Consider the following 14,143-nt stretch of genomic DNA (forward strand, 5'->3'; position numbering starts at 1 on the left):
GTGACAATCAAGCGCCATGTCATACTATCGACGAATCACGTTATTCCACTCTCTTCCACACTGTTCTTCATCTCTGTGGCGTTCGTCAAGTGGCATCGTGAACGTGTCTACATGTTGAAATTTGGTGAGTTTTATCAGTTCTTTAAAATTTATTAAACAATATTTTTTCAATTCCCCATTGCAATTAATGTTTCTCGCGATGTTTATTCGATTGAAATTGGAATGAAATCCCCCCTTGTGTATCGTCTGCTCCGCCGCCGTTCATACGCGCAGGCTCCATTAAAATGGCGACCCTACTTGTATATTGCTTTTTGGTTCGCGCCTTTCGTTGTGGTGGTACTCGTGGCGATCATCCATGATGATGATGATGGAGGTCCGCACCGCCGATCGATACGGGGAATCGCGCGCGGGGTGACATGGCCGCTTGCAGTCGTGCGTCCTCTTGTTCGTTCACCTCGTCACCATCGTGTTGTTGTTTATAAATTCACGGACAATTACGAAACCTTGTCTCTATTCTAATTTGCATCAAGAACGTCAAATTAAATTCTTAACAATCACTTCTGTTTTTTTCTGTCTCAAAAAATTATATATTCTTTAAAGCGCGCACCTGGTGAGAAACTTCACTTGTATTTTCTCTATATGTATAAAAAAGAAACTTAGTGTATATGTGAAACTTGTGCTCTGGTGTGACAACAAGGGCGTGGTAGTAAATTTTCAATACAGTTTTTCTTGTAATGTGGGAAAAAAAAATTACTTTTTATTATTTTATAATATAAATAAAGGGGGCAAAAAAAAGCCCGTGTTCGCGCCAAAGTCAGCTGCACACAAGACGACGACGACGACGAGACAGAGAACACAACCAAAGGTGCGTACGCAACTCGCGATTTTCACTGGGCCTGCTCAACGCCGCCCGCGGTCATGAGCCTTGCGGATCTCACGACTTTTGCGAGTTGCCCTGCGCATTTTCGCTCTTGAGAGCACGTTGTTGTCAACTTTTCCTATCACAAATCCCCCACCTTCTAGACGAAAAACAAAACGCGTCTTTCTTTCATTTAATTTTTAACATTATCATCATCGTCGACGACAACGACGACGACCCTCCACGAGATTGGGTTTTCAATATTTCGGGGCCCATTTTGCTCTTGTGTGTGAGAGTGTGTGCACTAAAGAAATAAGGAGAGGCTGACAAAAAAAAAATAGTAGACACACTTCGCCCTTCGTACTCTTTATTTTGACAGGAAATAATATTTTTTTATTCTCGATTTTTCCATTTTTTTCCATTTATTTTCAGCAAAATTGACGACATTTCTCGTTTGTTGAGCGTTGGTTTCCATGAGAGGGAGAGAGAGGGCGATAGAGAGAGAGAGACAAAAATAGAGAGTGAGAGAGAAAGATAGTAAAGTGGCAGAGAGAGTGAGAGAGAGAGAATGTGAGGAGGAAGGTAAAAAGGTTTCGATTTCCTCTCCCCCTGCTGAAAGAGAGAGGGAATTCTCTCTCTCTTTCCCCTTGGTCTGTCTCACCCTCCCTTCCCCGTTAACCCCTCTTCGTTAGTTCCCTTTTCTTTCCTTTCGATTTTACCGGTAGAGTTCGCCAAGTTGCAGTCGGGAGTCCACGTGCTTTTTGACAGTAGTTTTTTTTCTTTTTTCTCTCTTTATAGAAAAAAAAACTTTTGTTTTCCTTTATTTCAATTTTAACTTTCACATTTTTGAGGTTAGAAAAGTTTATCAATTGTGTGTGACGAAAGAGAAGATGAAAAAGAGTAAATTGTGAAAAAAAGTGAAATGAGAAAGTTTTTACTTTTTACGGTTTTTACAATTCCTTTTTTCTTCACGCGAAATGACATAACCTCACTTTTTTAAAAAGAGAAATGTTTCTCAGAATTAATCATAGTGTCTAGTAATTCTTACATTACCCTTAGTGAAAAATATTTCTTTCGTGCTATAAAGTATGACCCACATAACCTCAAAATTGTATATTTAAAAAATGGTTTTTTTGGGAATTCGAAGTTAATTAATATTATGGTAATAACCGATAAATTTATTTTTAATTGACATTTATTTTTAATTAAAGAAAATATTTATTTCGTTTAAAAAATAATTAAAAACCCAATTTTTTAAAAATTCAGTTTGAAAAATAATTTTTTAAAAGTTACATTTTTGTATACCGGTAAAAATTTTTGAAAAATATTATCACTTGAATGGGGGCTAAACATTTTTTTACGATTTTTATATCATTGTGATGAAGAATTGAGAGAAAATGAAGGACAAAATTCCATGTCGAATGCGAAAGAAAAATAGTTTCATTGAATAATAATGTATGTCAAGTTTCGTTTGTTTAACAGTTTCGAGCGAGTGAGTTAAAAAAAAAAGATTGAAAACCTAACCTCAATTCAAATATTTTGTCCTGCATTAATATCAGCAGATAACCAAACAGATAATGTTACAAGGCGAAGAATATATATCTAGTTAATTCAATTTGTAGCTCTAAATTATATTAAAATACCAAATGTTATTTTTTAAACACGAATAATAATTCTAAAAAATTCCATTATAATTCTAAATTATATTACAATACGAAATTATTTTTTAAATGGCGAATATTTCTAATAAATTCAATTATTACTATATATGGTACTAAAATGCAGCATTTTTCTTTATAAAAAAAGAATAATATTTTTTATTATTTCGTGTCCTGATTAAGACTAATCTGCGGTTAGTTTGGTCAGTTTTTAAAAATTGGCGATTCAAACAGCTAAACTAGCGCATCTGGTGGCCGAGTTTAAACTAATATATACACGACTCCCTGCATGGTGTTCAATGTACCCAGTAAACGAAAACTAATTGAAATGAATTAAAAAGAATTCACAAAGAGCTTTCGTGAATCCCGCTTTGTGACAAATACGAATTGGAGCCTACCAAAAATGTTAATTCGTTTCAATTCATTTGAATTAGTTTTTTTTTACTGGGTAAATATCAACATTTTTAAAGTTTTTCAGTTTTATTTTCATTATATTAAATCAATTTTTTTTCTAAATTGTTAACCTTATTTAAATATTTATTAAATAAATTATTATAAATATGGATAAGAGCATCGTTACTCATGAACAGAAGAAAAGAAAAAACGGGATCGAAACAATTATTATGTTCCGCTCTAATTCTAATAATTAAATAATTCTAATATTAATAATATTATATTTCTAATAATCTAAAATTCTAATTTTATATTATTAATTTAATGTCTATAGAGATTAAATTAATAATATATAATTAGAAGTAATATAAAATTAGAATTTTTGTCAAACATATAAAAACATAACCAAAAAATGTTCTTTCTAGTTGATATGTAATCTTTAGATTTAAAATTTGTACTGCAAACTTTCATTTTGTCGGTTAATTTTTTTCCTGTTTTAAATGCAATAGCCTACTGTTTACGTCTTACAACATTTTTTGGAAGCTGATAAAGATTTTCTGTTTTTTTTCAATTCAGAGCGAATAACATTTGTTTCGTTCCCATTTTTTCTTTTCTTTCTGTCCGCGAGTAACGATGCTCTTTCAAAATTATTATAATATATTTAATAAATATTTAAACAAGTAGAACAATTAAAAAAAAACTTGATTTAATAGTGAAAATAAAACTGAAAAACTATAAAAACGTTGATATTTACATTGAACACCATGCAGGGAGTCGTGTATATATTAGTTTAAACTCGGCCACCGGAGGCGCTAGTTTAGCTGTTTGAATCGCCAATTCAAAATGGCGGATTTAATGTAACGGATAAAATTTGAAAAAATTCTTGGATTTTTTTGAAACTTGCTATCTGGGGTTTTTTGGGGTCGCTGATTACGAATCTGATGTCAGTTTTTCAAAATTCAAAATGGCGGATTCAACATGTCTGATAAATTTTCAAAAAATTGTTGGATTTTTTTGAAACTTGTTATCTGGGGGTTTTCGGGGTCGCTGATTACGAATATGATGTCAGTTTTTCAAAATTCAAAATGGCGGATTCAATATAACGGATAAATTTTGAAAAAGTTGGCTTTTTTAGAAAATTTGTTATCTAGGGGTTTTTAGGGTCGCTTATTACGAATCTGAAGTTAGTTTTTAAAAATTCTAAAGACGCTGATTTCAAATCTAATGTCAGAAATTTAAAATTCCCTAATGGTTAAATGTCAATAGTTTATTTATTTAATATTTGTATTTTTAAATAGAAAAAATAATTTTTAAAAAATTTATCTACCCTAAAAATAAAGATTTAAATACCTAATAATAATAATAATAATAATAATAATAATAATAATTATAATTGATAACAAAAATAATAAAATTCTCAATACAGAAATTGTCAGAAACATAAATTTTCTCCCAAATTTTTATTTTTAAAATATTTTTTTTTCCATTTTCCTTTTTTTCCCCTGGCAATTATTTTTCATATGAAACGTGTCATAATAATTGGGTTTAAATGTATTAGATAAGTTCATTGTCCGAAAAAGCGTCGCATCTGTTCGAGTCAGCTGAGAGAAACGTAAACCAACGAGGGGTGAGAGGGATTTTTTTTTCGTGATAGGTGGAAAAGTTGTGGTTGTGGTGTTGGTGGGGAGGGAGGGAGGGTTGAATCTGAGGGGGGTAAAAATCGAAGGTATGGGACAGATGTAGAGTTTTAACATTATGACTCAACTAAAATTATATATATATATATATATATGTATAAAATGTGCGCGTGTGTCAGAACTTTAAATGTACAAAAATAAGAAACCTTTAAATTATAAATGTACCTACATAAAAAATTAGAATTTAAAATATTTAACAAAAAGAAAAATAAATTTAAATTGAACTTTGAATATAAATTATCAATTTATGGAGCAAAATTTATATTTAGAAAAAAATTGACCTAAGAAAATTATGTTCGATTTTTTACCTTTAAACTTTTGACCTAAATTCGGAATTTTTTACTCATTTTGATGTATTCTTTCACTATTTTTTTTATTACTATTATACTATTTTAATTCCGAAGTTAGGTCAAAATTTTAAAGGTAAAAAATGGAAGATAATTTTTTTAGGTCAATTTTTTTTATTTTTGACCTAAAGTCAGTCAACTTGACCTTATAACTTAGCCACTTTGGACCTAAATTCAAATATTAAATTCGCCTATTGGACCTAAATTTTTATTTATTCTTTATTTTATTCCTCTTATTTATTGCATTGTACTTTTTAATTGTAATTTTTGACCTAATGTTTTATTTTAATTTCCTTTACAACCTATGTTAGTCTATTTTTTCTTTGCTTACGGTATTCGACTCTTAAATTTTGAATTTTTGTTCTTGAATTATTTGTGAGCTGTTTTTCGACCTTTTTTTGATTTTGAAATTTGACCTAAACTTTTTTTTAAAAAAAAACTATTACTCCTTTAGATATTTGGATTTTTAAATCCTAAAACTAATTTTTGTATATCCATTACTTTTCTTTACCTAAAATTGAAAATAAATCATTTTTTCAAATATTTTATTACAATTTTTCAAAAATTAATTTTTAAAGAATTTTAATTGAAAATTTTGAAAGTAAAACTCTCAAAAATGAATTTTATAGAATAATCTTCAAGTGTAAATTCAATAAAAATGAAAATTAATGAAAATTATTTTTAAAAAATTGAACTTTTAAATAAAATTGAATTCTCGAAGAACTTTCAAAAAATTATTAAAAATTAATATAGATGATTATGATAAAATTCAGGTCAAAAAATACAATAAGTTTCCAATTTAGGTCGAAATATGCAATAAATATATATTTTGCTCTTAGAAATAGAGATAATAAAAAGTGCTTAAATAAAAAACAATACCTTGATTGTTATAATATTGACCTCAGTTGTTTTTTTTGTTTTGCTCTTTTTCAGGTGAAAGTGATGTAAGTGAAGAAAGCGGGGGACTATTGAAGTTCGCTTCACTGTAAGTTGGCTCGTGATTGAAGAGTGATAGAAGGGAGAAAATAAATAGGAAGAAGACACGGTGGTTATTTTATTTATTTATTATTTTTTTTTTAAATTTTGAAAATATACTTTAAAAAAAAAATAAACATATATATATAGTATATATTAGAAGAGAATTAGAAAAAATTTTAAGAATAGGACGTCGATGTCTATGGAAGAGATGACTTCTGTACATAACACTGACGTCGAAAGACAAGAGAGAATAACCGATGACGACGATGACGAACCAACAAGCGGCTCGGAGGCATATGAGGAGGGCGATTTATTATCAGCGGCAATGGATGATGACGTTACGGCCCAACTCGCCGCTGCAGGTTGGCAAATCAAACACGCTAATGGTGATTTCCATTTTTTTGCTTTTTTCACCAATTTTTTTGAGTTACTTACGTTCTAATCCATTTATCATGTTACTTTTCTCTGCATATAAAGAAAGATGATTAAAAAAAAAATTACAAAAACAAAAAAAAACCGAAAGAAAGTGTCCACATTGAGGGATGTAAGTTATTTTAGATTTTTTGCTACACAGAAAAGAAAAGGATCAACTTTAAAATGTATTCAGAGATTCCCCTTTTGAAGAGGAATTTCAGGGTGTCTACTAACCAGGAAATAGCCGGGAATAAGCCATGAATTTAATGCCAAACCGGGAATTTTTTCACCAAATTAAAAAAAGTTTTATTATTTTAATTTGTGTGTAAAAAATCGCTTTTTATTTCAATTTTTATAGATATTTATACTGTTCTCCAAATTTGAATTAGTTAAAAATAATTAATTTGATAGTAAAAAATTAGTCACTGATTCAAATATAGTATGTAAATAAATTTTTTAAAAAATTATCGAATTCATAGAAATTTTGTGAAATTCAACTGAAAATAATTAAATTTGTTAAAGAATTTCATTAAAAACTTTTCAACAAATCGAATTTTCAAAGTAATTATAATTTTATTTTTAAAAATTTCTGCGCAATATATTCAATTATTTTCATAAATAGTAAAACTCATTGTAGAATTTCAATTATTTTTAATACAATTTTAATTGAATTCCTCGAAAAATATAATTATTTTTAAAAATTTTATTAAAATTCATCGAAAAAATTTGATTATTTAAAATAATAATTGATAAATCAAATTTATTGTTTTCGAAGATTTTTAATAAAAAATTTTTAATTAATTACATTTTTCGAAGAATTTACTTAAAATTGTATTAAAAATAATTGAAATCCTGAAAAGAATTTTATTCTTTAGGAAAATAATATTGAAGTCTTGCAACGAACTTTTACTTATTACATTTTTTAAAAATAATTGAAATCAGGTGAAAAATTTTAGTATTTAGGAAAACAATTGAATTCTTGCAACGATATTTATTACATTTCTTTTAAATAATTGAAATCCTGTGAAGAATTTTATTATTTATAAAAATAATTGAATTCTTTTGAGAAATTTTATTAAAATAGTAGATTTTAAAAATATTTGAAGTTCAGCGAAGAATTTCATTATTTGTGAAATGTAATTGAATTCTTGCAAAAAATGTTTGAAAATAATTACATTTTTCGAGGAATTCATTTAAAATTTTATTAAAAATTATTTAAATCCTAGGAAAAATTTTATTATTTATGATAATAATTGAATTCTTACAACGAATTTTATTAATTTTTTTCAAATAATTGAATTGATGTGGAAGGATTCAATTACTTTTATAAATATAGTAAAATTCTTTGCAGAAATTCAATTAGTATCAATACATTTTAATAAAATTGAATTAATCAAATTTTCAGTTATAATCATGAACAGATAAGATTATTTTAAAAAATTTTAAAAAATTCTTTGTTTAATTCAATTATTTTCCAAATTTTTAATTAAAATTAAAAAAATTAATAAATAAAAAATTTTGAAGTCATTTGTAGATTTATTTATGTTCGAAATCGAATAAATTTAAATTTGATGATAAAAAAAACCGGGAAAAATTTGGACAAAGCTGGGAAATAACCGGGAATTTTGTTGAACGAAAATAGTAGACACCCTGAACTTAAAAAATATATTTTCTTTAAAGAGTCGAGAGGGGGGGGGGGGGATTTTTGGTGTTAAAAAAATATTTTTTGTGAGAAAAAAAAAGAGGAAGGTAAAATTTAAATTGTTACCATTATTTTTATTTTGCAAAATTTGTGATAGTGTTTTTCTCTCAAATTTATTTATTATAATTAAATTTCGTAATGCACTTTTATGATTTTTAGTTTTAGCTAATTTTGAGACTCATTAATATTTCTTTTTGTAAAAAAAATCGTTTGAATTTCCAGTAAAACGAACTAAATTTGCAGTTTTAGGAATTTTCTATTTTTTTTTTTTTATTTTTTGGAAAAGAAACAAAATTATATAATTCAGCTGCCGGAAACCACACATAAAATTCTGACGTTAATTCTATTAAAATGTCGGTCAGAATTTTATATATTCGGTGACTAAATTATTTACTTTGGTTTAATAGACTTAAAAAAACTGGATAATTCGAATGAAAATTATTTTTACAGAATATTCATGTGTCTCACATAGAATTGAACAAACGAAATATCTCTTATAAATATTTCACTGCTATTTAACGCAACTTTTTCTCGTTTTTTTTCTTCTGCCCCAAATCTTTCGTGTGTTTTTTTTTTAATTTAATCAGAGTGAACTAATTGCTTTTCTATAAAAAAAACAAGAAAAAACGTAACTTTTTTCCAAATGGAATAAAAGAAATTGTATCTATTTTCTATATAAATTATATAAATATTTAAATGTCAATTTTAAAGTTACGTTGAAAAATTTCTCAATAAATCATTTTCCACTTTCGTTGAATTGAAATTTTGTATATTTCAAATTTGTTTTATTCTTGTTTATTTATTTTTAATGAAAAGTTATTTAATTAAAATTCACTACAAAAAATTATTTTTTATTTTGAAAATGAATATTTATATTTATTTAAATAGAACAAAAAGAAGAAAAATAAATTTTTAAATTATTTATTACCGGTGCTGAATATTATTTTTAAACTGATGATTAAATGTTAAAAATGTTTTGCACATTTCAAATTTTCAATCAAAATTTGTGGACAAATTGATGTACGGAATTAAAATTTAATTTCAATTTTTATGGGGAAAAAGATGAATTTTTTTTTAAGTTCTCTCAAAAATTAGAAAAGTATTTAAATTTTCTATATGAATTGTTCTCAAAAAGCATGTGAAGATTTTATTTTTTGTTGCAACAAGAAAATATATTATAATTTTTAATTCTCGAAAAACGTGAGTCTTTTTTTTAAAAAAGAAAATAATTTTTTTATATTGTAGAACGTGTGTAGCTCGTCAATAATATTATTCTATTTACATTTTAATTATTTGTACATTTATATATATCTTCATCATCATTTTCATATGCTTGCTTTATTTAGATGGCTTACTAAAAATTCAAAAAAACAAAACATTGCTTTCATGAAAAAAGATTAATTTAATTTTACTTTAAATTAAATTATGAACTTTTTCATTCTTACATTTTTCTATTGTAATTTATTCATCAAAAAGAGGAAATCACCCTTTTTATTTATTTATTTATATGTATATATTATAATGTTTGATTTAATTTAAATATATTTATTATTATTATTGTATATTATATGTATTTACTATATATTCTTCTTTTTTATTATTATCGCTTTAACAATTATTAAAAAAAATTCTAAGGATCTTACAAATTATTTTTTTTATGTATAATAATATTCTAATTTTTTATTTCGATAATTAATTTTCCTTTTGATAATTCTAATTTTCCTTTTGATAATATTTATGGTTATTTAGATAATTCTACAATTCATTTAAATAATTTTAATTTTTCACTTAGATAATTTAGTAATTCTAATTTTTTTTTATTTATTTTTATTAATTTTCTACGTAAATAAAAATAAAAATTATTTTTCACAGTTCAATGTTGAAAGTATCTCAACGTTTGACATTTAATGAGATAAAATCAATAGAATTAAAAATAAAAATTTGCTTTTTTTTAGTTTTCAAATCGATGGATAAATATAAAATATAAAAAATATTTTAATTGTACACATTTTTTTTAACTATGAAAAATTTAGTTATTCGCTTATTGAATGTTCTATTGATTAATTAATTAAATTTAATATTGTAGATATTAATTATCTTCTGTAAATATTATTTCACAATATCTATATTTGAAACGTTAAATTCGCTAAATATTTAAATAGTAAAATAATTTTTGTTTATTATGTAGTTAATTAATATTATATATAATAATAATAATAATTATTATTATTATTACTTTATTCTATCTAAAATAATTTTATAAATAATTTATATTGCATTTTATGTAAATTTTTTATTTTTCTCATTTTTACTTTGGAGTTTTAATTTTATTTGCAAATTTTAAATTAAATTGGTTTTAATTAATTAATTATTTCGTAACGTTAATGTCTGTTTAAATAGACAGAAAAATATTTTTTTTTTTATTCTCTGCACGCTACATTTACTGCATCTTTACTGTTGCTTGAGCATTTTATTTCAGTTGAAAAAAAGTTTGCAATAAAAAAAAATTAGTCACTTTATGCACTTTGCCAATAGAAAAACTTATTTTTTTAAAATTTTTTCCAAAGTACAATTTCCAATTTTTAGTCAAGCAAAAATTACAAACAAATAGTTTTAAAGAATAGAAAGAATTGTAAAAATTGCAAGAAATTTTTTTTTGTAAATAAAACGAAAAGTAAAAATAACGAGAAATATTTTTGTAAGCAAAAAAAAAAAAAAAATTGAAAAATAACAAGAATTATTTTTCTAAGTGAAAGAAACAGTAAAAATAACGATTTTGATACAATTTTTAAAATTAAAATAAATTTAAATTAAAGTAATTTTATTTATTAAAATAAAAAAAAAATACTCGAAGGAAAAAGATTTGAAAATTGTAAATTTTGTTTGGATTAATTATATTTGTATTCTTTTTATTAATGAAATTTAAAATAATTTTATTAATATAAAAAAAAATACTCGAAGGAGAAAGATTTGATAATTATAAATTTTGTTTGGATTAATTATAATTGTGTGCTTTTTTATTAATGAAAATTCTTACTCTTATAGTAGAAGTTTCTAAATATATTTTTGCTTTCGATTTTTTTATTTCTATTGGCAGTAAAGTGACTTCTTTTGAAGAAAAAAACAAAAAAATTTGTGTCGCTTGCACATTAACGAGCAATTTACAAGATTTATTTTAAATGAAACTTGATTAATGCAGGACCAATTGGAGTTGCTGCGGCGGCCGCAATCGTTTCCGCCAAAAAACGAAAAAGACCTCACAGTTTCGAGACAAATCCCAGTATTCGAAAAAGACAACAAAACAGACTTCTCAGGAAATTGAGAGTGAGTATCTTAAATTTTTTTTTTAAATTATCAAAATAACTTTTTTTGAAAAAATCGGTCACCCTGCTTAAATTTAAATATTAATAATTTTTTTTGTTTTTGTCACAATTCAGCAAACAATAGATGAATTTGCAACGAGAGTTGGACAACAGGCAATTGTATTGGTGGCAACGCCGGGTAAGCCAAATAGCAGTTATAAAGTATTTGGCGCAAAACCATTGGAGGATGTTGTGAAAAATTTACGCAATGCAATAATGGAGGAATTGGAAAATGCCCTCGCACAACAAGCGCCGCCGCCAGTTCAAGACGATCCATCGCTTTATGAATTGCCGCCATTAATTATCGACGGAATACCAACGCCAGTTGAAAAAATGACACAAGCACAATTAAGAGCGTTCATTCCGTTAATGTTGAAATATTCCACGGGACGAGGTAAACCAGGCTGGGGCCGAGAGAGTACACGACCACCCTGGTGGCCAAAGGAATTGCCCTGGGCGAATGTTCGAATGGACGCAAGATCCGAGGACGAGAAACAAAAGGTTAAAAAAAATTTCTTACTCTTGTTTAATATTAATTTATTCACTAATAGTAGACATCAAAAAACTATTCTCAAAAATTATAAACAAATTCTTTAAAACGATTCAATTATTTTCAAAAAATATTCGAAATCCAATTATTTTCAATATCTAGTATTTTCATGAAATTTCGTAAAAAAAATTCAATTATTTAAAAAAAAATTAATAAAATTTATCAAAAATTCAATTATTAAATAATAAAATTTCCACGGGATTTTCAATTAATTTAAAATAGCATTTTCAAAAAAAATTTCGAAAAATCAAGTATTTAACAAAAATTGTTATACAATTCTTCACAATAATTTAATTACTTTCACTAACAATAACTATTTTCATGGAAATTCAATTTTTAAAAAAATCTTTTGATAAAATTCTAAACACAAATTCAATTATTTTCATAAACAATAAAACTCATCGAAGAATTCCAATTATTTTTAATAATATTTTTAATCAATTTTAATCGAAAAATTCAACTATTTTCACAAATAAAGTTTTCGAGAAGAATTCAATTATTTCAAACAATATTTATAAAATTCTTATGAAGAATTCAATTATTTTTGCTAAAATAACAAAATTATTCTCAGAAATTCAATTCTTTTTAAACATTTTTTAAATAAAATTTTTCGCATTCAATTTTTTCATAAATAATAAAATTCTTCTTAGGAATTCAATTATTTCAGATATTGTAATAAAATTTTTCGAAGGAAATCAATTATTTTAAATACTTACAATTTTAATTAAATTTTTTTTTGAAATAATTCAATTATTCTTTTAGATTTTAATAAAATTCTCCCCAAGAATTCAATTATTTACATAAATATTTCTTCTAAAGAATTCAATTATTAAAGATAAATAACAAAATTATTCCCGAAAATTTAATTATTTTGAGGCGTTTTAATACAATTTCGAAAAAATCAATTATTTAACACAATTTTTAAACAATTCTTCACAATAATTCAATTACTTTCACTAATAACAACATTTTCCATGGAAATTCAACATTTTTAAAAAAAAATTTTCATAACATTCTAAGCAAGAATTTAAATATTTGAGAATAATAGAATTCCTGTGAAAAATTCTAATATTTCTGTAAATAATTGAATTTTTCCAAAGAATTTAAAAAAAACACATTTTTAAATAAATTATTTTTTTTGAGGAAGTGAAATTAAATTTTTATGAATAATTACATTTTTTAAATCAATTTCTGTAAAATTGTATTAAAAATAATTAAAATCCTGCGATGAATTTTATTATTTATGAAAATAATTGAATAATTGTAAAGAATTTTATGAAAATTTCCAAAAATAATTGAATTCTTGGGAAGAATTTTATTCAAATCTAAAAAAATAATTCAATTGTTTCAAAAAATTGTTATTAAAATTGTATTTAAAATAATTGAAATTCGTCGATGAGTTTTATTGTTTATGAAAATAATTGAATAAAATTGTTCGAAAGAAGTCAATTATTTTAAATACAATTTTAATTAAATTGTTTTGAAATAATTCAATTCTTCTTCTAGATTTTAATAAAATTCTTCGAAAGAATTCAATTATTAAAGATAAATAACAAAATTATTCCCGAAAATTCAATTATTTTGAGGTATTTTAATAAAATTCTTTGCAAAATTCAATAATTTTCATAATTCATCACAAGAATTCAATTATTTTCATAAATAATAAAATTCTTCTTAGAAATTTAATTATTTTTGAAAATTTTAATAAAATTCTTATTGTAGCTGTTCAATTATTTTTTAATAAATAATAAAATTCATCGCAGGATTTCAATTATTTTTAATACAATTTTACAGAAATTGCTCAAAAATTGTAATTATTCTTAAAAATATAATTTCAATTCCTCGAAAAAATGATTTATTTTAATTATACAATTTTGATTAAATTTTTTTGAAATAATTCAATTATTTTGCAGAATTCAATTATTTTAATAAATAACAATATTCCACAAGAATTCAATTATTTTTAGAAGTAATAAATTTTTTTCTTGGAAATTTGATTATTTTAAAAAATTCTTATAAAATCGTTCTCAAGAATTCAATTAATTTCAAACAAATGTAATAAAATTCCACACAGATATTTAATTATTCTCAAAAAATTTTTAATAGAATTCATTGTAAAATTTAATTATTTTTAAATTTTTTGTAAAAATCTTCGTAAGAATGCAATTTTTTTCATGAGTAAT

At 24.5% G+C, this 14,143-nt stretch overlaps 1 protein-coding gene across 10 annotated transcripts in view; it reads left to right on the plus strand.

Moving 5' to 3' along the window:
- The first annotated feature begins 1 nt into the window (after nt 1).
- Nucleotides 2-14,143, plus strand: part of LOC122508583 (DNA-binding protein P3A2) — a 29,051-nt gene continuing 14,909 nt past the window's right edge. The window contains exons 1-5 of one of the 10 annotated variants that reach the window (XM_043622021.1): nt 2-124; nt 5,888-5,999; nt 6,114-6,318; nt 11,248-11,372; nt 11,486-11,911. In XM_043622021.1, the coding sequence (XP_043477956.1) occupies nt 6,126-6,318; nt 11,248-11,372; nt 11,486-11,911 (744 nt within the window). In that variant the 5' untranslated portion in view covers nt 2-124; nt 5,888-5,999; nt 6,114-6,125. The other 9 variants (XM_043622017.1, XM_043622020.1, XM_043622019.1 and 6 more) reach the window with 9 other exon arrangements.

The sequence above is a fragment of the Leptopilina heterotoma genome, unplaced genomic scaffold (genome assembly GCF_015476425.1).
Source record: "Leptopilina heterotoma isolate Lh14 unplaced genomic scaffold, ASM1547642v1 Lhet_55, whole genome shotgun sequence".
NCBI classification, from domain to species: Eukaryota; Metazoa; Arthropoda; class Insecta; order Hymenoptera; family Figitidae; genus Leptopilina; species Leptopilina heterotoma.